We start from the raw sequence: 26,078 nt of genomic DNA on the forward strand, positions 1-26,078 counted from the left end.
TTCAGTGCTCTGAGTGGATACTCTACCTCTACAGGCGGGCACAAGAAGCCTGCTGTATCATACATTACTGGCCTGAAAAAGGTCTAAAAGTCAAACTGCTGGGTGGCTTCTGGACTTTATTCTGGCCCAAATCATGAGGGAGTTTTCTTGTTGCAGGATCTACCTGATTGTTTAAAGTAGAATGGCACAAACTCTCTTGTGTCTTTGGCAACGTGGTAGTGGGGCTCCTGTCCAGTACCCATCACTGTGGCCGGAAGAGTCTAGAGTCAGACTGTTGTCCCAGAGAACCACGAAGGTGCTGAGACTTCCAGTTACAGGAGTTGGGACTACACCTAACATCACGCTTCAGTAGACATTTATTGTTGTACAAGTAGGTACTTCTTTCAGATGTGCCTTCTCCGTACACTCCAAAGCCATAGCTGTGTCCTGTTTCTTCCACTGTGTTGCTGAGTACCAACAGGAGGATACGAATACCCTAAGTGTAGGGGAAAAAGGTTATTCAGATAAATACTGGACTGCTTGGATATCCCTAGGACACAGGAACAAAAAGGACAGGCTTTTACTTAAGACAGCTGCTGCCATCTAACCTTGCAATTTATAAAAACAGTTCCTAAAACTTCAAGCCCTTTGCTGTACCCGAGACAAGGTGGGGGAGGTAATATCTTTTGTGTTCTTGTCACCAACAAACAATTACCTCACCCATCTTCTCTCAATATCCTGGGACCAACACAGCTACAACAAAAGTACCTGATCTCTGCTAGGGGAATTCAAATTCACTTTTTCAGGCTAGCTCTTCTGCCTCCAGAGAAGTGAGCTTGTTTTACAGCAATGAGAGGCTGGGAAAGGGAGTAAACGGTGAGAGACTGTCCTATCTTAAGCAAGTGATGTTTGCTACTGACCTTCATATACAGCTGTTTCAATAAATTATATACATCTCGTTACACAAGTTTCCAAAAGAAGCCCAGCTTACCTGTCTGAGGTGTAGCTGAGGTAGGAACATACACAATAGGTACAGTCTGCACTCTAGTCAGAAAGGCATTGTATGCTGCAAAAATAACCAATTGTAATATCAGTGGAGCAGGTGTGAAGATAGTCTCATTATGCTAAAGGCTTGTGTACAAGGTTACAGCAGTTTAATTTAAGTTGTGATTTTAAACCAACACAAAGCTGCATGGCCATTTTGAAGTTTTAGGGATTATTTATACAAGGAACTAAAGCTGCTATTCCTGAATGATAGTTTGGGGAGAGGGGGGGTAAGATGCTCTAATTTATGTGTTGACATCACACTCATGGATTTGCTTTAACTCTGAGTGCTCTACAGAGAGAGGTGCTGTTTAGCTTGTCCAGTAGTATGGGTTTAAGACAGTGCAATAAGCCATGCAAGCAAGCATGAGTTTTTTCCACAAGTTTAACTAAACCAATGCAACTTTGTCTAAAGGCCAAACTGGCAAATAAGATATTCCCACAAAACACATTTTCACAGCTTGTGTGGGTCAAAACCCTATAATGGAGTCTGCGCCCTACCATTTATGCAGGTTTGTGAAGGAGGAAGAGAAGATGCATTTTGGCACTAATTGTGTGGCACAGGGTACCAAAATCAACAGGTGAAACTGGCAGAAATGTTGCACTATTTAGATACCATCATAAATGTAAATAAACGTTATCTATTAAAGGTTAAATCAGTAGTGCTCAAAAGGTACCCCTGTTGGAGCCAATAATCTCCTCTATGCCCAGAAGAGAGACAGCATAAATAGTGACAGGGCAAGTTTCCTTTGCCAATATACCACAGCCCTGCTCAGAGTGACCATGTCTAGAGAAGAGAAAGGAATTTGACTTTTCCCTGGAGGGAAGCAAATCCTTTAGGAACTGGACTCATTTCATGTAGGCCACTGAGCCTGCTACTGACTTTTGGTTTATTTCAGGCTTAGAGTAAAAGAATCAAGCTCTAGCAGTGAAAGGCTCCATGTATATCCCAGTGCAAAGAACTCGCATTGCTTTTTTCCCCTTAAAGTTTACCAAAGGAGATTTTTCATACCAGGAGGACAGTTTAATATGACGAATAGGGGCCTGGCACTGCCGATGCGTACATGTCTCAGCAGCCTAAACCTCAGGAACTACTGTTCTGACTGCAGTAGCTGAAACTCAGCTTGTTATCCTTCAGAGGCAGAGTCATTAAGTTACATGACATTTATTATGGGTGGGTGGGTTTTTCCCTCCTGAGATTTTATAAACTGAGGGCCTGTCTGCTTTATATGGTCATTAAAGATGGTAGGTTACTTACTTACATATCTTTCTTACTGGCCAAAATGCCCTTTCCTCATTGGTGGATACTAGTTGGTGTCTACATGAAAAGTGGCTGCATCCCTGTACAGCAGTATGTATACAGGTTCTTGAAAGGCGTTACAGAAATAGGACAGACACCAGGATGATCTTTGGGGGTTAAACCTTTGTGTGCTAGATGTATTTTATTTCAGGACATGGTCTGAAATGTGGTTGGTTGTGGTGTGTACAGTTTTGGTTTTTAAATCAAGGTGCTTGTAATTTTCAAACACTCAAAACAGTATTGCATTCTTAAAAATATACACAAAGTGTAACAGACAAATGATTGTATTCAAAGACTGAATGAGCACACAGGTAAACCTGCCTGTTTAACTGCAAACCTCTTGTGTTTTCACTTACTGAGAAAGATTACAGCTGTTGATGCTAGAACAGCAAAGAGGGTGAAGAGAAGGATCTGGTAAGAGCCCATAAGCTGTTGAACAATTCCTGCTTCATTGCACTGACCTAACATTTTCCAGAAAAGTGAGGTAATATTTAGTCTTGGATGTAGGCAACTCCTAGTTTCTGTAATAAATGACACTGTAGAGACATGCATCTAACCACTCTGCAGCTTTGTTGCAAGAACTAACTGAAATATTAAATAAGCGGTTTCAAAGTCATTAATCCTTTCAATAAGAATTTGGTTCTGAAGCCTTAAGGAATGAAGTTCTTTCCCTAGACCAGGTGCAGCACAAACAGGTGCAGTGAAAGTTTCCTGGCACAGGCCCGTCAAAGTGCCTCACTAGAACTTGGACCTCATGGACTAAGGGCAATTCAGTCTCCCTATTCTATTGGAGACTCCCCTTTCACTAGGAAATGGACCCAGACCACTAGATAAAATCAGATGGAACCCGCTTTGCGTCATTATTAACCTGCAGCTCCCTACAACTCCTCTTCCCACCCGCATCAAGTTCAACTGTTCACACCGAGGGAGTAAGCCTCTTCCTTGTGATCCCACTGAGTCTTCACTGTGAAATGAACAAAAGAGGGACCCCTTGTTACTGAGTTAGCATTCAGAAGGACCGATGCTGGGTACTTAACTCCCACTAGGGTCAATGAGAGTTAAGATACCGCACAGGTTCAGGCCTAGACACAGTAAGGAAGACTCTTGTTTCACTTTCGTGTAAGAGGAAAGCAGTCTGGAATGGTAAAGAATGAGGATCCAGTAACTAGCAAACCGCCTTGATGGCACTATTGCATTTTCTCATGCAAATAAGACCAGCTGATACTTACTAAACAGATGCTGCCCTGCCAGAACTCTCACAGCTATGGTAACTCTTTGGCCTGTAAGAATACAAGAGACATTGATAAAGATGGGGGCTGCCATCTGGTGGAGAGATGTGAGATTGACCACACTAACTGGGTAGGAGACAAGTCCAGGCATGCTGGGCGAATGTTCAGGCTGCCTCACTATTATCACAGGAGAGTTGGGGTGGACCTTTGAAAACAGACAAAAAGCAGTTACTGAAAAGATAAACAAAAACAGTACAAGCCAGTTCTGTATAGTACTAGGGTTCTACCAAATTCACGGTCCATTTTGGTCAATTTCATGGTTATAAGATTTTTAAATCATCATTTTCATGATTTCAGCGATTTAAAGCTGACATTTCAGGGTGGTGTAATTGCAGGGGTCCTGACCCAAAAAGGAGTTGTGGGGGGTCGCAAGGTTATTGTAGGGGGAGTTGTGCTGCTACTGGCGGCGGCTGCTGGCCAGGATCCCAGCTCTGAAGGCAGAGCCAGTGCCAGTAGCGGCGCAGAAGTAAGGATGGCACAGTATGGTATTGCCACACTTACTTCTGCACTGAAGGGTGGCATGGTATGGTATTGCCACACTTACTTCTTCACTGCTGCTGGTGGGACGCTGCCTTCAGAGCTGGGTGCCCGACCAACAACCACCGCTCTCCGGCCACCCAGCTCTGAAGGCAGCACAGAAGTAAGGATGGCAATACCGCAACCCCCTTAAAATAACCTTGTGACCCTCTTGCAACTCCCTTTTGGGCCAGGACCCCCAATTTGAGAAATGGTTTCCCCTGTGAAATCTGTATAGTATAGGGTAAAAGCACACAAAAGACCAGATTTCACAGGGGGAGTCCAGATTTCACGGTCCGTGGCATTTTTTTCATGGCCGTGAATTTGGTAGGACCCTAAATATTACACACCCAAACATGGAATAGTGAGGTTATTTACAACAGTGCAGTAGTGATAACAAGTATTCCTGTAATTACCATGATTTGCAGTGGGCAGCAGAATACTGGATGTGCGGCAGTTGATACTTTCAGAGACAGCCTGGGTCTGCTGGCATGACCTTGCGCACACACGGTGTGCACGAGGTTATGCGGCATGGGAGGTGCCATTTTGAAGACTGCACCGCCCTGCCCTGGTGAGTGTGACCTCGCACATTGTGTGTGTGTGTGTGAGGTCACTCCAGTGGGAGAGGAGTGGCAAGCTCTTCATTATGACATCCCCCATCCAGTTTTCTTTCAGCATCAGACAGGCGACAAACCACCCCAAAAGAGGATTGTCCAATGGCCTGCCTAGCAGTGGGGTTACTGTAACTTAGGTTCTCCCTTGTCTACCTGTCCACCATTTTCCCCCTCCTGATATAAAAGAGGGGGAGTGCTCAATTACTGTAAAAAACCCCACTGTTTCCAAACACAGAAGTAACTCAATAATTTCTTGAAGAATCTCCCAGAAGGGACTGCTCAGACTGCACCTACTATACCGGGATCAGATTTTCCCTACAGATACATCCTAAACAGAAGGAAGAAAGGTATGTATATGCCCCAGGAATGGAGGGACAGAGAGCTTTCTATGTACCTCCAGCTTTTCTAACACTTTCTCAGCTCCCAGCACTCTGATCTTGCCATTTAGTTGTTTGCTGCTAAAAACCAATTCAGACTGGTTGAGGTAAAATGCAGGGAGGAAGGGAACCAGGATTCTTTGCATTCCATCCGTGCTTTGTTCACTGAAGAGACAGACCATCGCATATACAGAGACCTCAGCAAAACTCAAAGCCAGCAGGACTTCATCAGACTGGGGTTTAGCAGTGATTATGCAAGCATAGAGACCTAAATTCAGGATGGGGAAAACCAAAGAATAAACATTCAGAGGCCTCGTGTTTGATTGTTTTTAATACTTAAGCCATCTATCACCGGAAAACTACAAATAGTGAGGGGAAAGGAGAATTCACTATGCATATTCTTACCCAATGCTAACAAGGCAGCAGAAACAATGTTTGTGAAACACCACCATGTTCTCAATCCGGTGGAGAAATGAGAATTTTGTGGGAAGAAAAAAAAAATCAAAAATGAAAAATCCCAAAAAATCCCTGGTCCTTTCCCTTGAAAGGGGCCGGCGTGCCTACCTTTTTCAATACTGAAGTGTGACTGGACATGAAAGACTTTACTTGCTGGAATATCCAGCACTGTGCTGCTGAACTCAACTTGGCATAGCAGGTGAGACTCTGGGCGAAGCAGACTGGTGACTGCATAAAGCTGACTAGGGCTGCATGGGCCTAGAAGAGAGAACAGGAAGAATGAACGAGCTAGTATGATCACAAGGGGTCTTTCTATCGAGCCCAGGCGATGGAGCTTTCTCTGGTGGCTAGACCAGCTGAGAGGCCAGTCTATCACTTCTATCCAACCTACACTTCCCAGACAGAAGATTTTTTCCCAGTAGGTCACTGACACCTACCATCATTTCAACGGCAAAGTACAAAGCTGAATTTGAAACAGACAACACCTTTTTCTTACTTAAAACCTAGGGCTTGGAAACTGAAGTTTTTATTGACAGCATAAGAATAGGCCTTGTCCTTTTTTAATCCATTATGGTGCCAATTCCATTCACTGACATCTGAGCTGCACTTGGAGGGAAAGTAAGCCAGACAAGGCCTACATTAAAAGAATATCCTATTTTACATGAGAAAATATCCCTAATTTTGAGATTCTTGGAAGGACACATAGGATGTACTAGTAATCTGTAGTCTAGCCATTACAAAGGTTCAGCTGTAGTTTCATCTCGTTTTAGGGTTATAAAGCCTGCATGGTTTATACTGACTTTGAATAAAGTGCTAGAGGACCAGTTTATAAATTGCTTTTTACCTGCAATTCAGTTTCTCTCAAATATGACGGCTCCTACAGAATAAATACATTTGCTCTCCCATGGAACAAACACTAGAACCACCCCATTAACTGCAGCAGTTCAGTAGTTTAGGCCAAGCTGGAGGAATTTAGAAGAAGCTAGCAGTAATAGGTCTTACCTCTGAGGCTTGTTCCTGCATTGCCTGTGGCAACGAAAACCCAGACTTCAGAAGAGTTAGGAGTATTGGTTAGGTAGCTTTTGGGACCGAGGTGGAGGCTTAATCTTGATGAACCATTGACAACTACCTAAAACATAAAACGGGGTATACATTTTTGTTCAAAAGACTGGTATGTTCATGTGGACAGTGGGGAGTTTTATTGCTGTAACTATTTGTCTGCTACTGAACATTCTCCCATTCTCCAGATCCAAGCAATTTTATTACCTTTGGGAACAGACTGTGATTTACACTAAGTCCCCTTTACGCTGTCAGAGTGGTGTAAAAGAATCAAGCTCTTACTGTCTTCTTTTTAAAGACCCTATTAACTTACTTACAGGACTGTTTTTCCTACAGAGCAACTGAATCCAGGTTTGCAAATTATCCCATGTCAAGTTACAGTAAAAACTCTGTTTTTGCAACACCATAACAGAGTCTTCAGCCACTATGCTAATAGTGCTGCTTTCAGTTTCTAAGTATGGGCTCTGCATTCTTATAAACAAAAGGATTCCAAGGTAAATACAGACTAACTGCCATGGTTGCAGCATACAAGTAATTTATGGGAAGAATTTTCTTGGCACAAGCAGTAGTAAGTTGGTCTCTCCTACAGAAGAGTGTAGCAATAAATACCTCTCTGTATGTTTTCACTATCCCTGGGATGTCATGGAAGATTGTAGCTGTCCCAGCATTCTTCACAAATGCTGCTCCACTCAAAGGGTCTGTCTCAAGAATGCCAGTGGGGGAGACTTGCCACAGCCCAGGTTCACCTATAAAGGCCAAGTCAGTCTCCACTTCATGAAAGGAATCACTGAATGTGCTGGGAATAGGTTTCGGACGTCACTTTCCCTATAGCACGTTCACAGAGTTCATACAGTGTAGGCCACACTCACAGGTCTTTTTAGAGCTCAAAGTGAACCTTTCAAATAGTCACACTACACAAATGCCCTCCACCCAGTGGAATACACCGAGCTGACTGTCTGCTTGATTGCAAAGGCAGTCTGTAAATCATATTTACGTGAATAAAATAGAACCATAAGGCTGCAGGTTAATTTTTAGGGTCACTGAGTCAAGAGAATGCTCAGATAAGGTTTTATAGGATGAAGGCAAGGGTTTGGCATTCCTGGCTACCTTTTGTTCCTAAGACACTGTCAAAGCCTAATTTACTGTGCCGTGATGAGAAGACAGTAATAAAACTGGAGCTGCAGGAGCACGGACTATTCTGTATTGAGTGTTCTAATGCAGCTGCAGAACCCTCTGTATAAAGAACACCCGTCAGTAGCCCCTGTGCAGCCTGTCCTCTTGGATGGCTGTGAAGTGTCCCACTGGTGAGTGAGGAAAAAAGAGGAAAATAGCAGCCCTGGAATGAAAGGACGCAAAACACTCAAGGTCAGGGACAGCAAGGTTGAGCCCACACTTGAATCCTAGAGCAGCGGTTCTCAACCTTTTTCTTTCTGAGTTTTCCCTCCTCTCCCCTCAACATGCTCTAAAAACTCTATGGCCCACCTGTGGCATAACTACTAGTTTTCTGCATATAAAAACCAGGGCTGGCATTAGGGGGTAGCAAGCAGGGGGCCCCCCCATGAAGCTAAGCTGCTCAGGCTTTGGCTTCAGCCCTGGGTGGTGGGGCTCAGGGCCTTGGGCTTCAGCTTTCTGCCAAGGGCCCCAGCGAGTCTAATGCTTGGCAGACCTCCTGAAACCTGCTCACAGTCCCCCGGGGGCCCCAGGCCCCTGGCTGAGAATCACTGTCCTAGAGCACTGGAGAAGGGAGGAGATAGGCCTGATACTCCTTTTACTTGTACTGGTGTAAATTCATAACAAAGCCAATGTCGGTGTAAGGAGAATTAGGCCCTTTGTCATTAGACAGTAAGAAGCAGATACTCTCTCTTGAGGACCCACTAAAGCTGACACTTTCTGGTTCTGGGCTAGACAGGAATTGCCACTGGCAGCACTTCACTGCATTAAGCTAGGCTCTTGTAGGAACAGGATTTCCACCAGACCCAACAGAGCCCCCTTTGTGCTCAATCCCAGAAAGGAACCTGGTGCAGAAGTCATGCCAACACCGCTTTCCCCACGTGCAGGGGAGCCAAAGCCAGAGCTGTGCAACATGCTTCATCTCCTCCTTCTTACTAGTGGATGCCAAAATAAGCTAAACAGGCTCTTCCTGGTATGGCAAGCTAAAGCTGAGAGCATTTTAACATGTCTGACATTAACTCCTTAATGCCAATAAGCATTCAAACTCCCATCACTAAGCAGTTACGCATTTTACACTGGCCCTTATCCTGTCTGTCACAGAGTTAATGGAGAAATTAGAAACCGTACCAACTTGAAATCGGACGACTTTATGAAAGTGGAATGTGTCTGGAATAGAATTGGGCCAGGACACTCGAGTGAACACCCCTCCCACAGCCACAGTTTATGTTGCCTTTAAGTCAATACCTTCAGCTGCGCAGGGAACCCTAACTCCATGCTGGGACACCAGTTCAGTTCTGACTCTGGGGAAGATGGTCCCCCGTTAAATCCCCAGCACCGCTCCATTGTCCCTTAGTGGTCTCTCATTCAAGTATGGGCTGCCTAGCTCTGCTTAGCTTGTGAGATCTAACATGGTGACCGGAACAGGTCATGTTAACACCACAATAGATAGAGACGACACCAGGAGCAGAAAAACAACACACAAACCTTCATGGTTTACAAGGGGAGTGCTGAAACAGATCACATCTCCTACTGCAATGGGCTTTGAGAGGTCTGGCTCAATGACATGCTCCACGGGCACATGGATATAATCAGCCATGCCTGGGTGCTTCTCATCCCAGATTCCCAGCAGTGTCACTCCTCTGTTCACAGCCTGAGCAATATATGTGTAATTCTTACTCCCAGGTCTGAATAGCAGCAGGTCATCTCTGAAAGCAAACAAGCCCCAGTCAAAAGAAAACGAGCAGAGCTTCAGATGCCCAGAAGAGATAAGTATAAAAACCCCATGGCTAACATAGCCCAGAGAGTCCATGAACCAGCTTTTCACTTCTGAAGAGCTCCCTTCAAATCTGTTTTAGCCCTGAAATACAGAACCTTTCACCTCTCCCACCACTTGTGATGCTAAAGTTTTACTTGTGAGTTTTAGTTACCCTAGTCAGCTATGTGCCGACCTCCTCAGGACTGTACCTGTTCAAAGCCAGGTAAAGCTGGGTGTTCTGGGCATGGAATTTTTCCCCAATATTGTCATAGAACTGGACTGTGAGAGTAAGAGCCATCCCCAGAGGAAATGCCATCAGAGATGTGCCGCTAATGGTGTAGAGTTGGGGACTGGTGCTTATCCTCAGGTATGACACTGGAGCCACCTGTAAGAGACAATGCTTCCTTTGGTTCGCTTTAAAAAAAATACATTCAATGTATGTCTTTCCCACTGAAACAGATCCACTTATTATGTACAAATGTACAATGGTACATAACTACTTCAGAAGGAAGAGCGCCACCTACTGAACCATCGATATCTCTTCCTGCAGCACCTAGGTTTTGCTTGGTCTCCCATCACTCAAATAACATTTAAGATTGCCCTTAAATTATCAATAGCACATGAATCAATTCAAAAGCATACAATATTTATGGTGAGAAGATCGGCACTGTTTCTTAGCCCTTATTTTAAGCTGTAAAAAATGAAGTAACAGATAAAGATACTTTGCACTTCTGTGGGGCCTTTCACACAACGGGGTTATTTACAAACATGAAACCTCACAACACATTATCATCCTCCATTTTTCAGATGGGTAAATTAAGGCTCAAAGAAGTGATGTGACTGGCCTCCAAGGTCACACGGAGTCAGGGGCAGAGCTGAGGCGGAACCCTGGAGATCACAAACCAGGGGACCTTACTCGTCCCTCCGAGACACTGATCCCGATACAACGAATAGTACATGATCTCTCGGCATCAGCAGGTTTTACTGATTTGAAAATTCAGACACTGGTGCTATTTCCTTTACTTGCAACAGTACTGGCAATGTCTTACCCGGACCCCAGTTATGACTGTCTGGTTGACTCCAAAGTGTTCTAGAGAAGTTACTTCTAGCACTGCAGTGCCTGTTACAGCCCCTGCTCTCAGGAGCCCCTGGCCATGCTCCTCAATGACAGAAGAGTTGGGGAAACACTGCAGGATCTGAGAGCTCACAAGCGCTGCCCCATCCCTAGGTCAAAAACAGAGTGAACAAACCCTCGGTTACACTCTACCAGGCTGAAAATTGGGGTCTAAATGGAGGGCAGTGAAGCTATGAGAAACCTCAGCAAGAAGGACTTTTCTCAGACAAGCCATGTATCCAGCAATTTCAAAACTCCCCCAGGACAGTGTGCCTCCAAGCTCTTCCAGTTCACAGCTTAACATATTTGATTATTATTTAAATGAGGCATGAAAGTGCTGAGCCAGTGGTTCAGCGACAGCACCACCCGCTCATTCACAAGAGATCAGAGTTTGGACCCCAAACTCCATCTCATTCCCTATGCTGACAGACTGAGAGCAGGAGGAAGGCACAATTTTCTCCAGATGGTCAGACCCAGCTCTGCTCAGAGTCACTCAGATATGTTGCACATTTGAGGGTGGTAGGGTACCAGAGGATACCCCTCAGAAAAGTGCATATTATATTCCCAACAGAAAAGAACATTTCTGGGAATGTGCATAATCTAAGAACCACAAAAACCACCACCCCGGAGACAAGCATTTGCAGTTATCCAACAGTTCATTTCTTGCACTTAGGGTAGAGCTAAGCCTGGTCTCAATCCTCATTGGATAAAATTCATCCCTGTGCTGGGAGATAGCACGCGGCCTGCGGACCACTTACATTTCACTTCAGCCCTTCTGTGGCAGGCCTGAGTTTCATTTAATATGCACTAGGTATGGCTTTAAAGACTAACGTTCAGGCAATTTCAGAGACTGAGCATGCCCAAAAGTGGTCTCCCATGCAACAGAATTCTGCAAGTCTGTGCAGCTCTTGGAAAGAAGATAAAAAGTTGACTGCAATGCAGAGAGACGGACAGCTCCCTGGACTGAAAGGAAGAACTCATGCTGTAAACTGGTGGTGCCCAACCTTATTACACAGGAGGGCCACATAAACCTTGTGTGGGCCAAACAGATTCTACATATTTTGGGAGGTGGACCTGATACCTCCTGAGGTCCCTTCCAACCCTGATATTCTATTATTTTAAAAATGTCACCTGTATTGATTTATCTTTTAAATTCAGTTTGTTTCGTATGTATTTAGATAGAAACAACCTATGTCCAGTATTGTCTATTTACACAATTGTGTAAACTAAATGATGTAAACATGATGACAAAACGCTAATGAATCAGCTGTTAGTATTTTGTGTTGAAGCAGGCTATGGGCTTTATGAAATGCTCTGGTGGGTCACATATGACACACGGTTGTGCCCCCCTGCTATAAACTGTTTCTCTCTCCTATATTTCCTGGGTTCAGAATGGAATGTCTTTTCTTTGTTTACCTGTTTGTATACAGCTTGAGCTGTGAGTTTGTGGACATCAGAATCTGCTCTGCAGGGTACTCCGGAGAGAAAAGTAGAAGCTTATCGAACACCTGTAGGAACAGAACAAATCACTTTATAAAGAGAAATTCAGAAAAATACATCTGGATTAAATTAAATAGCAGGTACTTTTAGAACCAACCAATGAAAGAAAATGCTTTTTCATACAGCATGTGATCATCCTGTGGAATTCCTTCCCACGGGATCAGAGATTAGATGTTGTGACTAAAATGTAGAGATTGGATAATTTTCTATCAATAACTTTATAGGTAACATAGTAGGGATTAACACGTTTTCAGTTTGCGAATGCAAGCTGATTGCTGTCTGACAGAATCCACCACCATCCATATGTATGGGAGAGAATAATAGGACTAGAACATATGGTTTTTTTCCCTCCCATCTTACTCCTAGAGCATCAGGTATTAGTCACTGCCAAAGACGGAATACAGATGTCAATAACATGATCCAGGATGACAAATCCTATGTTTCCATGTAGGCTGGTCAATAAGAAACCAGAAGAAAGCCCCTCAATAGGGTGGTGGAAATGATAATGGCTGCCTGGATAGCAATGCACAGCGCTCATCAGCAGAGAAAGGCACTTGTACTGTTGGGAACCTCTTCACACAAGGAATACACAAATACAAAACATAGTAAGAAAGTCCTGAAAGAAACAACTAAGCATTCAACATGCATTTCCAGCAGCTGTTATGGGAGCTGTACGGTTAAAGCTCTTCACATTGCATGGAAATGAGGAACCTTCTCCTGCTTACTGACTGATATTTGTTTTTATTCTGAAAATGTCAATTCTGTTTGGCTCCAGGCTCGAGAGCAGTCACTGAAACTGCCGCTGTGCAGGGGGTGATGATTTCTATTTCAAAGGCTTCAAGAGGCAAATCTAAATGAAAATCCACAAAATCCATATCAAAAGTGTGGGCTGGACATTTAGTGTGGGCAGGCCAGCTCATTAACAGAACTCTCCCTTGCTTTGCAGCAGAAACAACACTGCAGCCGGGGGGGGCTGGAGTTACACACAATCTATATTCACCCCATGGGCAGCATGAACGAAGTCACCACTAGCCAGGAGTATCAGTTAGCAAGAAATACAGAGACATGCAGAGAAGGGATTAAACATCTCTGTGCACACTATGACCACAATACATCTTTTGTGATGCACCTGTCCATGCACAGATAACAGCATACGCCTATCCATGGCACACCTGCCAGCCTGACTTGGTATCTTGCCTAGGCTTCGTTTCTGTTTTCCTCCTTGCTTGCTTCAGATATGAAATCCTGTCTTCTACCTCTTCCCATGAAAGTAAGAGATCCCATTTGGTGTGACCAAGGGAACTTACCAATATTTGTACTTCGTCTGAGAGTTCAGCCAGGTTTCCTTCAAACTGACCAGCGGATACATTCAGACATTGCACTGTCACTTTAATACTGGTTCTTCCAGCCGCCTTAGTATGTACAACCATAGCAAAGTTATTCTCGGGTACAACCTGCAGGGAAATCTGACAGAGATGGTAGGGTTGTCATTACAGGCTGCTCAGGCCTTTCTGATCAACTGTTCATTTATAGTAAAGGGAAAATGCAGAACGATGCCATCTGTGGGGTTCAAGAGGTCATTTTTTCATTGGATTTTCTTCTTTATGATGAGAGACGCTATTATAAGTTAATTGCCTCTAGGCAGAATGGTTAATGAGCAACTCCCTCAAGAGCCTAGTACTGTTCCTCTTAGGATATACAAAGATCAGCATCCAGCTCAGTGCAGCTCCAGCTGGCTCTGCTTGAACAAGGAGACTGCTAAAGACAGTCCCTGCCCCGAGGAGTTCACAATCTGAAACATCCACACAGCAGACATCGTATAAGGAAGTTTAAGGCAATGTCACTGCAGAGGTCACTGTTCAAAGGCTTGTGCAGAAGACTTTGTGAAAGGCTTTGTCTGTTTCAAGGAAGGACTAGGAGGAGGAAGGGGAGGTCACTTGGTGTCTTAATTTATGAAGCCAGGGTGACAGGGATCCTGGCACTCAAGCCATATGGTCTGCAAAGCAGTGCTAATCTGCCCGGCAAGGAATTCTAATGCAGCTTGCCTTACCCCTGATGCCTTTAGCCACCACCTGCCATGCAGTGGGCTTTAATCGCGTTCTTATGGACAGCTCCATACCTCTGAGTGTCGGGGGAGAAGGTCCAGAACATCCCGTTTACTCATTGACCAACGGAATATCAGCCCTGGGTTGGCATTACCAAAGGAAAAGGGAGTCAGAGTGCTGGTCAGCCCCATGACATAAACAGGCATCTGCAAAGTAAAAATACCGTCACCATGGGAACTCAGGGCACTGCTGATGTTCCTACATTACAGTCTGGGCGTCTAAGTGTAATTCTCTATGGAACAGCTTCCATACGAGGAGAGATTAAAAAAACTGGGACTGTTCAGCTTAGAAAAGAGCAGACTAAGGGGGGGGCGGATATGATAAAGGTCTATAAAATCATGACTCGTGTGGAGAAAGTGACTAGGGAAGTGTTATTTACCCCTTCGCATAACACAAAAACCAGCGGTCACCCAGTGAAGTTAATAGGCAGCGGGTTTAAGACGCACACCAGGAAGTGCTTCTTCACATAACGCATTGTCAACCTGTGGAACTCATTGCCAGGGGATGTTGTGAAGGCCAAGACTATAACTGAGTTCAAAAAAGAATTAGATAAGTTCATGGGGATAGGTCCATCAATGGCTGTTAGCCAAGATGGTCAGGGTGCAATCTCATGCTCTGGTGTCCCTAAACCTCTGACTGCCAGAAGCTGGAACTGGATGACCTGGTATGGATCACTCAATAATTGCCATGTTCTGTTCATTCTCTCTGAAGCATTTGGCACCAGCCACTGCTGGAACACTGGTCTACATGGACCACTGGTCTGACCCAGTATGGCCGTTCTTATGAACAGCGAGACAAATAAATTAATAGGACACAGACTATCAGGAGTTACCAGCACGGTGATACAAGGAATTAATTGTAAACTCTTCAAAAATAGTTAGCGTTTGTAGTCTGTGTCATGAATTTGTTACCAATAGCATATTCTCTGAAGTCCCTTAACATTACTGTAAAACATACAAACAACCTTGCTAAATGCCTGGCCGTAGAGAAAATATCACAACCCCTTCCTACAGTGGCATAGACTTGTGTGCAGAAGACCCAAACTCAGTCCCCCACTCCCTGCACTGGTGAGAGGAGCTGTGTATGGCAAATAGAGCAAGCATATTCTACCTGGAGATACTCAGATCTTCGGCAGCAACCAAGCAGTTCACCTTTTCAGTGTACATTCCATGCTGTTCTGCATATAACTTCCTTCTCAGTTATACACACAAAGCATTTGAGAGCCCTTCTAAATTCCAAGTATGAGAAAGTTTAAAAAAACAATCTTACAACAGTGGACTAGATGCATGATTCTCCGCTAGCACTGTTTCTTGAGGCATTTGTGACTGAGATTCCAGGCTCCCTCTCCCCACCTTAATGATAAGTCTCTGCTGGGCCCTAGTGCACTGTCCTTTCCCAGCTCCCATTCAGTGGAGCACAGAGCTCTAACCCACCGTAGGACTTGGGTTGTTTAATCACTGTGAGAATGGGGTTTGGAGCAATCCAGGTTTGAGCACGCCCAGTAGAACAGGAGTCAGCTAAAGTCTCCATTTGGTAAACTGGTGCCATTTGCTTGTGAAGGGTGGAAGTTACTGGCCTAGATGACTAAAGAAGTCCGTTTTCAGTTACTACATCACTTTAGTAAATCCAATCTCAGGATTTTCAGCGCTGCTGGGATTTATACCTGCAATCACAAACTCCAGCTAGAGCTAGAAAGTCATTCACTACTTGCAGGTCACTGTGGTTTCCGATATTAGTTACAGAACTAACCTTGGTGGCTGTTATAAGCCTAGTGGCAGGTGCATGAATTCTTACTGCTCTCAGCTGAACTACTTCCAATTCCACTTGACCCTGCAATATAAGACAAATAACTTGCTTTGAGATATATGAGTAAAACGGACAATCTGAGGAAGGAGACTGGGGACCTACCATCAAAACAAACAGTGCGTAGGCTGCTTAGGGGCTCAGCTGGTAGCGTTAAAGGAGAACTAGATTTGCATGCAGTCCCAGAGGTGAGCAGAATTGTAGAAGTGACAGTCCCTGAAGGACATTAAACAAACATGGCACTATGGCCACCAACATAGAGGCTGCAGAAGCTTATTTGCTAGCCAAGCAGGGAAAGTTTCTGGTTGGCATAGAGCTGTTTGATGCTTTCTCCCATGAATTAAACATGTATTTTATTTCAACAATGCACTTTCCACTGAGGGTGCAAAAAAAGCAAGAAACACAGAGATGTAGGAGCTGATGCCACTTACTCAGTCATTTCTCCCTCCAACAGGCAAAGGCCTTACCTCTCATTTCAAATATAAAACCAAAGAACAATGCACCTACAGTAACCTTTACTTCTGTCTAGGCATGGCATGCATATAGCATGGGATCTTGGGGATGATGGGAGTTTTGTCCAACCAGGGATTTCAGGATCAGATCCACTGAGATGCCCAAACCCACCTGCAGATGTGCTTCCTCAGCAGAGGCCAGTGCAAGGGAAATAAATCAGAGAAACAAATGAGGAATTACAAAACAAGATAGGAAGATACCTTTGAGAAAACTATTACTTTTCCTGTGTCTTCACTGACCGCCTGAATGGTACCCTGTATTATAGCTGTTCCAACTGCCTTAGCCATCACCTGGCCCAGCCTGTTAACTACAGCCACAGTCTGGTTACTGATAGAGAAGTGAATGATGGACTGTGGCTGTGGGCCACCTTCTGACATCACCTGCAATATATTTAAACAACAGGAAACTGTAGCCTCAGAAAATGAGGTAAACTCAACTGAACCACATGCCAGATCTGCGCTTTTCCTTGTCCACAAACAGAAAGTGTATCACATATTGGAAACAAACAACGCAGTGTCTCTTCCCCAGCTTCTCAAGTGAGTGCATCAGATTCACCTCACAGTGCAAATAAATTCAAAGGAACAGGAGAAGCTAGCCTGGAAATGATCTGGAGGTGAGAGTCTGAGAGGGAGGGGAAGAGAAGGCCAAACATACCTGATGTAATTTTGACTTCTACTGCTTAGGAAAGAGTGGGGAAGGTTAAGTGAGGAAGAGGTAGCAAAGTAGGAAACAGAAATAGGACTAGTAATAGGATATAGAGCCTTTACCACCTGTTCTATCAGACATTTTTTACAGTTTTAATATGGCAGGGGGAGGGAGGGAAAGGAAGGAAGGAAGGAAGGAAGAAAGAGGGAAAGGGGATTGGGTAAGTCTCGTTTGTCTCTGGAAGAACTAATATACTTTAAAGCTCACCTGCCTCATGTTGTGTGGAATGAGGGTCATTTCCTCAGGGATGAGTTTGAACGGAGGAAAGACCTGGCAAAGGGAAAAGGAGGGAGAAACTTTTCTGCTGCAGGATTTCTTTTTAAAAAGACAAACTGTTAATATTAAAAATACTCCTTGCTTAGTGGTGCACTACCGGGCACCAGGCCAGTCTGCACTTAGTCTTGAAGTGCCAAAGAAATTCTACCACCGCTGCCAACAAAAAAACTCACAAGAGCTAAAATTACCTATACTTTAGAGACCAATGAGACTGATGGTAGCTCAGTATCTGAATTCTTTGCTACAGCATAAAAAATAAATCACATGTGCATTTCTCTAAACTGATTATGCCACATGATTTTGAGATCTCTATAACAGAGAATGGGACTCCCAGTTAGCAAACACCCTCTGTTTTATAAACATCAGGACTACACAGATTTTTACAAGGAAAATGGGATAATTTGGAAAAATATACAAATAGCAGCAAGTTGCCCTTACAGAAAATCTGTGATTTCTTGTAAGATCTTTCCATTCTTTTATGACTGTCACACCCATCTAAACTCCAAGCTTTTCAGGCCAACATTATCCAAGTGTTTTTTTCACTGCACTTTGAAGGAAATTATTCTACACCAAGTGAGAAACATCTGAAGGTAGGCAGGCACAAATGGTGAGCATTCTTACTTCAACCTTCCGAGGAGCAGACGTGATTTTTCTTCCCATCTTGTCCCAGGCTGTAGCCACCAAAGTTGTCTGGCCTATTGCGACAGCTCGGAGTACATAGACTTCAGAGTATTCACCCACTTCCTCCATTAGCCTGCAAAGATACTTAACAGTTATTTAACGTTTCCCAGCTTGCATTAAAATCATATGATGCTGGGGACAGAAAATGCCTTTAACTAGTTGATAAGTTTAAAATGAGTCTCTTATACTGAGGTTTGTGTTTCTAGACAGCCAACACAGTCCTAGACTTATGTTACACAAAGCTCTGAGTGGCAGAATTCACAATCTGTGATAGTTGTGAGAATGTCTGTGGCTGTGTTCCATCATATTAATGTTCTGGAATCTATATTTTCCAGGGAAATTAATGTCTCTTTCCTCATGCACACAATTTTTTTGTCATGCTGTGGCAAGGTTTAAGTTATATAATCCATTTTCCCTGCCATCATTGCTGAATACTAAGATATTTGTAAGTAAGTACATATATTTTCATCTAACTCCACAGTAAGCAAGCAGTACAGTATTAAGATAATACAGAGATTCCAAGGAAAACTATTTCAATCAAAAGATCTATACATTTATGGACTAACCATGCCAGAAATAAACAATGTAAACATATTTAATACACAGCTATCTTTTTCTGTGGCAAGGGGATTCTGTGGCAGTGTAGAAAACCGAGTGATGGGAATGGAGATAACATTTTGCCTTCTGCATCGCTTTTCATTGGGGATCTACACTGAGAGGTTTACAAATATGAATTAAGCCTGGTTACCTACCCTATGAGGTACTTATGTATGATCCCCACTTTACAGAAGATTAAACCTTAGACATGGGGAGGTGAAGTGACTTTCCCAAGAACACAACGCTGAGACAATGACATGACTGGAGACAGAATGAAGGAGTCTGGACATCTAGTCACCACAACACTCCTTTAGCCAGGAGATGGATAGGGTGCTGGATTTTGCTCTGTAGTAATCAGTTCTATTTTGCAGTAGAGGATGGATATTCTCAGCTGCTATTTGAGGTGGAAATGCACCAACCTGCCTACTGTATTACTCACACAAGTGTAACAATATCAGATGCTGCCTGCAGTTTGAGCTTCATGTACTTGAAATATTTACTCCTGAATGGATGTCGATGAAAACCAAGGACTCGCACGCTGACTAGGACAGATTTGCCAATCTCGATCTAGGTAAAAAGAGCACTTTTACAATTTTTGGCGGGGTTTCTGTACCTATGCCTAACCTTGGACAACACCACCCACCTTACCTCTCTTAAGGTCTCCTTCCTACCTACAGAGAGATACTCACATGGGCAGGACATTCAAGAGGATGCAGGCAGGCTCCCTCTTCTTTCAGTGTCATTTCTTCAATCAGAAATATAGAGTTGTTGCTGTTAAAATTAGAGGCTCATCTCTTCTAAGAGGTGCTGTGGGGCTGCCAGAATGTATGGCAGCCCCTACAGTATGAGGCAAGGATTCACACTGGGTCTCCCATTGTGTAGCGAGTGACACTATTGTTGGGACACTGAATGGCCTTAAATACATTTTTTAACCCAGGTAAATTAAGATTTCACATTAATAAAATGTGAAAAAAAAACCCAAAAGACTGGCCTGGTCCTACAGCGGTATGATTTACTGCCAAAAACAAACCTCTGAAGTGGATGCAAGATGTCATGGTTTATCACCTAGCTAAGACATTGCACTCAATCTTCAACATAAGCCCCTTGCAGCTCAGTTCCAGAAGAAGTTGCTTACTCCCCCAGGGAAGAAGAGAAGAGTAGATACTAGGGCAGGAGTGGGTAGTGTCTAACCAAGTACTGAAGGAAAAACACAACTTCTCTTGCAGTCCTGTGTACAAATCTTGCACCAAGCCCAGCTATGTGGCTCATGTGAAATATCTCTGCTCCACAAGATTTGAAGAAAGAATTGTAAGAATTATAGAACCAAAGTGTAACTCACATATTTTTGAAGCCTCAAACTCTCAAAACCACCACCCACCATAGTTAAGAGTCTATCTTCTTTACTAAGCAACCTAGAGAGAAATGAGTTTCTTCATGATGGCGGGTGTATGAATGCATGTTGTTCAGTCACATATTTTGTCCTTGGGAGCCAACAGCATATTGGAATAGCCAAGAATCCTGTTTTTGGATGCCTAGGTGAAAGGCTGCCACACTGACAATGTCTCTTGTATTTAAAAAGATACATTCACACAGATTTTTCTAACAGTGTGAAAATAAAACAATATCTTTTGAAAGGAAAATTATTTCATAGATGGCTCCATACAATGAAAAAACAAAACAAAACAACAAAATAAAGTGTGAACAGAAATAAGAACAAACGAAAAAGATCACATCCCACCAGGCTAGGTTTTTTACAGACATTTGAGTTTCCCTAAGATTGTCTCACCTTATCAATGAGATCCACCTCCAACTCATGCATATCGGACACATGTATATAGACTGTAGCTGGTCCCAGAAATGCCAGACAGAGATCGTAGACCTCCAAGGTTAGAGATCCAGGATGCAAAGGGATGATCTACAAAGAAAGTGAGGAGGTATCAGCCATACTATCTGCAGTGGATACCGATTTAATTTGCATCTCTGTCACCCAAAAGCTAAAGCTAACTTGTAAAAGTGACCAAGTCTAGCATTCTGCTGAAAAGTCATTGTTCAAACAACCAGGTAAACAAAAGAGGAAAAGCTCTGTTAGGGTCAACCAGAAGCCATCACAGGACTGTTCCTATAGCACAGTTCCTAGAGCATTGTCCAGTCTAGTTTTAAATGTCTCAACTCATGATGTTTTCACCACTTTTCCTGGAAATTATTCAACAGTCCATAAGGTCACACAGTCAGGATGTTTCTTCCTGATATTCAGGCTAAATTTCTCTCTACAGGAAAGCAAAGCTGACTCAAGTTTGATTTCTGACACTGCTGCTCACTCATGCTTCTGGGCCCATTAGCACCAAATAGTATATTGTATTATATTTACTGTTACAGGAAATAGCAGTAAGGAAAACTACAGGAGAGAATTAATTTTGATCGACCAACTATAATGGTTGAAAGTGTCACCCTATACAGGATCTGGAAGTCAGCCAACTCCCTAAACGTAAAATAAAACCCAAAAGGTAAATAAAATCTATACACAGTAGCTGATACAGTGTATTTTGTACCATTTGGTGACAGGCATACTTTAATCCACTATTCTAATGTTTTCTTTTATTAAGAAATCTAGTCTAACAAATATCTGGCTCACTTTACACACTTGCTGGCAAAGTAATCCAGTGTGTTAAAGTGAACTGCACAAACAGTTCTGCAGGTAAAAAGAAATGAGAGATGGAAAGTAAGAAAAAATATCTATTTCTTTCCAGGAGGGTGAATCTCACTGAGATTTTGAACCCAGGCTTTTCTCCAGGGGAAAACATCTTGAATGTGCTCACCTCGATGGCACTCTCTGCTTCCAGGTATGTAGTGTTTACAATCTCCTCTTTGCTGCTGTTGACCAAGAAGTACCCAGATCCTTCCACTAGATCAAATATTTCCTAGAACGGTACAAAAAAAAATGAGTAAAATCCCAGGGCACTCACTCTGCCAACTCAGAGTGCTGGCTCACTGACTTAGGGGTTTAAATCCTGCAGTCCTTACTCAGCTTTTACTCAGTCTCCACAGGGAGTTCTAGCCCAAGAAAGAATTGAAAATTGCAAGCTGCATGAAACATTTTCAAAACACTGTAATAAAGGCTCAAATTATAGGTATACCCCAACTAAAACCAAAACAAAACAGTAAGAAGACCAAAAAAACGCCACCGTGGCTAAACAGCAGAGTAAAAGACGGGATTAGAGACAAAAAGACTTCTTTTAAAAATTGGAAGTCAAAGCCTACTGAGGAAAACAGAAAGGAACATACACTCTGGCACATCAAGTGTAAAGGAATACTTAGGCAGGCCAAAAAAGAATTTGAAGAGAAATTAGCAAAAAAGACACAAAAACTAACAGCAAAATTTCTTTTACGTACATCAGAACCAGTAACTTACCGCTTAAATCAACCTCTTTACCAGATGACTGGAGGTTAGCTAATGTAACACTGACTTTTTAAAAAAGCCTCCAGAAATGATCCTGGCAATTACAGGCCAGTGAGCCTAACTTCAGTACCAGGGAAATTGGTTGAAACTGTAGTAAAGAACAGAATCATCAGACACACAAATGAACACGATTTGTTGGGGAAGAGTCAACACAGCTTCTGTAAAGGGAAATCATGCCTCACCACTCTATTAAAATTCTTTGAGGGGTCAAACAAACATATGGACAAGGGTGATCTAGTTGATATAATGAACTTGGACTTTCATAAAGCCTTTGACAAGGTCCTCGCCAAAGGCTCTTAAGCAAAACACACAGTCATGAGATAAGAAAGGTGGTCTGATCAGTAACTGGTTACAAGATAGGAAATAAAGGTTAGGAATAAATGGTCACTTTTCACAGTGGACAGAGGTAAATAGCAGGGTCCTCCCAGGATCAGTAGTTGGACAAGTGCTATTCAACATATTCATAAATGATCTGGAAAAAGGGGTAAGCAGTGAGGTGGCCAAGTTTGCAGATGATACAAAAATTACCAAACACAGTTAAATCCAGAGCTGACTGCAAAGAGTTACAAAGGGATCTCACTAATTTGGGTGACTGGGCAACAAAATGGCAGATGAAATTCCATGCTGATAAATGCAAAGTAATGCACATTGGAAAACATAATCCCAACTATACATACACAATGATGGGGTCTAAATTAGCTATTACTGCTCAAGAAAGAGATTGTGGCGTCATTCTGGATAGTCCTCTGAAAATCTGCTCACTCTGCAGCAGCAGTCAAAAAAACGGACAGAATGTTAGGCACCATCAGGAAAGGGACAAATACCAAGACAGAAAATATCATAATGCCACTATATAAACCCATGTTACACTCACATTTTGAATACTGCCTGCAGTTCTGGTCACCCCATCTCAAAAATCACATAATTGCAATTGAAAATAAATATTGAATTGGAAAAAGTGCAGAGAAGGGCAGCAAACCCGATTAGGGGTATGGAACAGCTTCCATTTGAGGAGAGGAGAGATTAGAAAGACTGGGACTGTTCAGCCTAGAGAAGAGACGACTAAGATGGCATATAACAGAGGGCTGTAAATCACGAACGGTGTGGGGAAAGTGAAGAGTGAAGTGTTATTTATCCCTTCACATAACACAAGAACCAGGGGCCACCCAATGAAATTAACAGGCAGCATGTTTAAAAAAACATAAGGAAATACTTCTTCACATAACACACACTCAACTTGTGGGACTCATTGCCAGGGGACATTGTGAAGCCCAAAAGTATAAGTGGATTCAAAAAAGAACAATATGAGTTCAGAGGCGTAGGTCCATCAATGGCTATTAGCCAAGATGGCCAGGGATGCACCCCCATGTTCCAGTGTCCCTAAACCTCTGACTGCCAGAAGCTGGGACTGTATGACAGGGGATGGATCACTCAATAAATTGTCCTGTTCTGATCATTCCCTGTGAAACATCAGGCACTGGAAGACTGGGCTAGATGGACCACTGGTCTGACCCAGTCTGGCCATTGTTAGGTTCTTATGAGTAAAAACCGAGTAAAGACCTCAAATTTGTCCCTAAGCGATGAAGTTATCAAGAATAGCCAGCTCTAATACACAAAGTCATGATTCCCCCAAGGAGACCCTGCTGACCTTACAAAGAAAGGAAGCTCAAGGGCATCAGCTAATACCATGTATCCAATTAAAATAAATGTGAATGGTCCAGCCTGGGGGTTAGTGCTTTGGATTTTCAAATGGAAAACCCAAGATTGATTTCCCATCACTCACTGGCCAGTGGGCAGGGACTGGGAGTGCTACACAGACACTCAACAGAAGGATGTCTTAAGGCAATGAACAGTGATTCCTCCACTAATTGCACTGTCTCTTCAGTTTCACTGAAACAGGACAGGCCTCATTAAGTGTATTGTGAAGAATACTTGCAGATCATCTCTTAACACTCATCTGGAACAGTGGCCTTCTTTTCAGAAGCACTGCTACCCTTGAACATAAGCAGCACTTGCAGTCCAACAACACACTGTATTTACATTTCATTGAGCAGAAAGGGAGCGATCAAAGAGTTTATCATTCCATGAAGTGATGATCAGTTATACAACAGATGGGCAGGAGCTTTATGCAGGGACACACATTCACTGTCCTCCAAATGTTCATGAAGGCAGTTGAGGGGAAAAAAAACATCTACTGATGGTAAAATGCTGCATAATATACCAAAGACTGATGTGATATAATTTAGCCATATTAATAACGTTCTTACCTTCACAGCAGGATGATTATAGATTGTGGCATTGTCTGGCACCACCGTCACATCCTCTACCAGTAACAACTCCACAGCCGTGGAGGTAGGCAAGTTAGATACTTCCTAAATATGCAACCAAAACCAGAGAGAAGTTACATTAGTATTCCCTGTAGTCACAAAACCCCAAACCTTCTCTTTTGCAGAAGGAACTGATGATTGCTGTAGCAGTGCACTAGCACTTCTCCTAACTGGCTATGATGGCAGAAATAGGACTTTCCTCTTGAAAGAGGACAAAACCCAGTTTTCAAACCAGAAAATAAAATTATCTGCACAATCCTAACCTACTCAGCTCAATTTATCAGTAGACTGCAACAGTTTGCTAGACAGATCAGTCAGAGATTAAGCAACCCATACTACGCGTATCTCAGAAGGGTTTGAAAACGGGCCCCAAATGTCCTCTTCCACTCACTCTTGGACTGCCTTTCTCTGAATACTTCACAAAGCTGACTCCAATCAGAATAGTCCCTTTGATGCGGTGCACCTCCAGGAGCTGATGCCCTATAAGCAATAGAAAGCAGAAATTTAACTGGAAACGAGATGGAAAACAAACAAAAACAGCAATTCCACCTTCAGGTAGGAATAAGAATGAGTAGGATGCAATATTTGCAAATGAGGTTCATGAGCAATAATTTCAGTGTTAAGAATTGGAAGCAATTAATTAATTGTTAGAAATCTGCTTGAATTGTTCTTTGACAGCTCCCTTGTGTGATACGTTTAAAAACACACATCTATAATCCATTACCCATGCTATGGAGCAGTGTTTGTCTGACATACCCCACCCACCCTGGAAGCAGGAGAAAATTCTGTTGGGAAAGGGTTAAGTGGGCGCTGCTGACTCACTTAGGCAGGTGGCTTGTTACTCCACTTGCAGACGTAAGGGGACTGGGACTGGCTCTCTAAAGAAATGATCTAGCGTGGGGGTGAGCAAACATTTTGGCCTGAGGGCCACATCTGGGTATGGAAATTGTATGGCGGGCCATGAATGCTCACCAAATTGGAGGTTGGGTGCAGGATGAGGTGAGGGCTCCGGCTGGGGGTGCGGGGTCTGGGGTGGGGCCAGAAATGAAGAGTTCAGGGTGCAGGAAGGGGCTCTGGACTGAGGCAGGAGGTTGGGAGGCGGGGGGGTGAGAGCTCCGTCTGGGGGTGTGGGCTCTGGGGTGGGGCTGGGGATGAGGGGCTGGGACTGAGGGGTTTGACTTGTGGAAAGGGGATCAGGGCTGGGCAGGCTCCGGGCAGCGCTTACCTCAAGCAGCTCCCAGAAGCAGCAGCATGTCCCTCCTCCGTCTCCTATGTGGAGGCACAGCCAGGCAGCTCTGCGCGCTGCCCTGTCTGCAGGTGCCACCCTGTCCGCAGGCGCTGCCCCACAGCTCTCATTGGCCATGGTTCCTGGCCAATGGGAGCTGTGGGGGCAGCACTAGGGGCAGTGTGCAGAGCCCCCTGGCTGCTCCTACGCATAGG

The 26,078-nt window shown here is 43.6% G+C and overlaps 1 protein-coding gene across 4 annotated transcripts in view; it reads right to left on the minus strand.

The window, feature by feature from the left end:
- Window positions 1–106: 106 nt before the first annotated feature.
- The window catches only part of NUP210L (nucleoporin 210 like), a 43,231-nt gene continuing 17,259 nt past the window's right edge, over window positions 107–26,078 (minus strand). Inside the window, exons 18-40 of one of the 4 annotated variants that reach the window (XM_044992008.1) lie at window positions 25,030–25,118; window positions 24,579–24,683; window positions 21,671–21,772; window positions 20,641–20,769; window positions 19,294–19,421; window positions 18,198–18,330; window positions 17,508–17,570; window positions 16,796–16,975; window positions 16,029–16,109; window positions 14,294–14,425; window positions 13,482–13,640; window positions 12,091–12,182; window positions 10,610–10,784; window positions 9,770–9,945; window positions 9,290–9,510; window positions 7,244–7,380; window positions 6,578–6,704; window positions 5,684–5,833; window positions 5,137–5,387; window positions 3,553–3,757; window positions 2,680–2,703; window positions 971–1,045; window positions 107–475 (exon numbers count right to left, since the gene is read on the minus strand). In XM_044992008.1, the coding sequence (XP_044847943.1) occupies window positions 384–475; window positions 971–1,045; window positions 2,680–2,703; window positions 3,553–3,757; window positions 5,137–5,387; window positions 5,684–5,833; window positions 6,578–6,704; window positions 7,244–7,380; window positions 9,290–9,510; window positions 9,770–9,945; window positions 10,610–10,784; window positions 12,091–12,182; window positions 13,482–13,640; window positions 14,294–14,425; window positions 16,029–16,109; window positions 16,796–16,975; window positions 17,508–17,570; window positions 18,198–18,330; window positions 19,294–19,421; window positions 20,641–20,769; window positions 21,671–21,772; window positions 24,579–24,683; window positions 25,030–25,118 (3,026 nt within the window). In that variant the 3' untranslated portion in view covers window positions 107–383. Of the gene's footprint in view, window positions 476–970; window positions 1,046–2,679; window positions 2,785–3,552; window positions 3,758–5,136; window positions 5,388–5,683; window positions 5,834–6,577; window positions 6,705–7,243; window positions 7,381–9,289; window positions 9,511–9,769; window positions 9,946–10,609; window positions 10,785–12,090; window positions 12,183–13,481; window positions 13,641–14,293; window positions 14,426–16,028; window positions 16,110–16,795; window positions 16,976–17,507; window positions 17,571–18,197; window positions 18,331–19,293; window positions 19,422–20,640; window positions 20,770–21,670; window positions 21,773–24,578; window positions 24,684–25,029; window positions 25,119–26,078 lie in introns of all 4 variants that reach the window. The other 3 variants (XM_044992007.1, XM_044992009.1, XM_044992010.1) reach the window with 3 other exon arrangements.

Source organism: Mauremys mutica, chromosome 17 (assembly GCF_020497125.1).
Source record: "Mauremys mutica isolate MM-2020 ecotype Southern chromosome 17, ASM2049712v1, whole genome shotgun sequence".
NCBI lineage: Eukaryota > Metazoa > Chordata > Testudines > Geoemydidae > Mauremys > Mauremys mutica.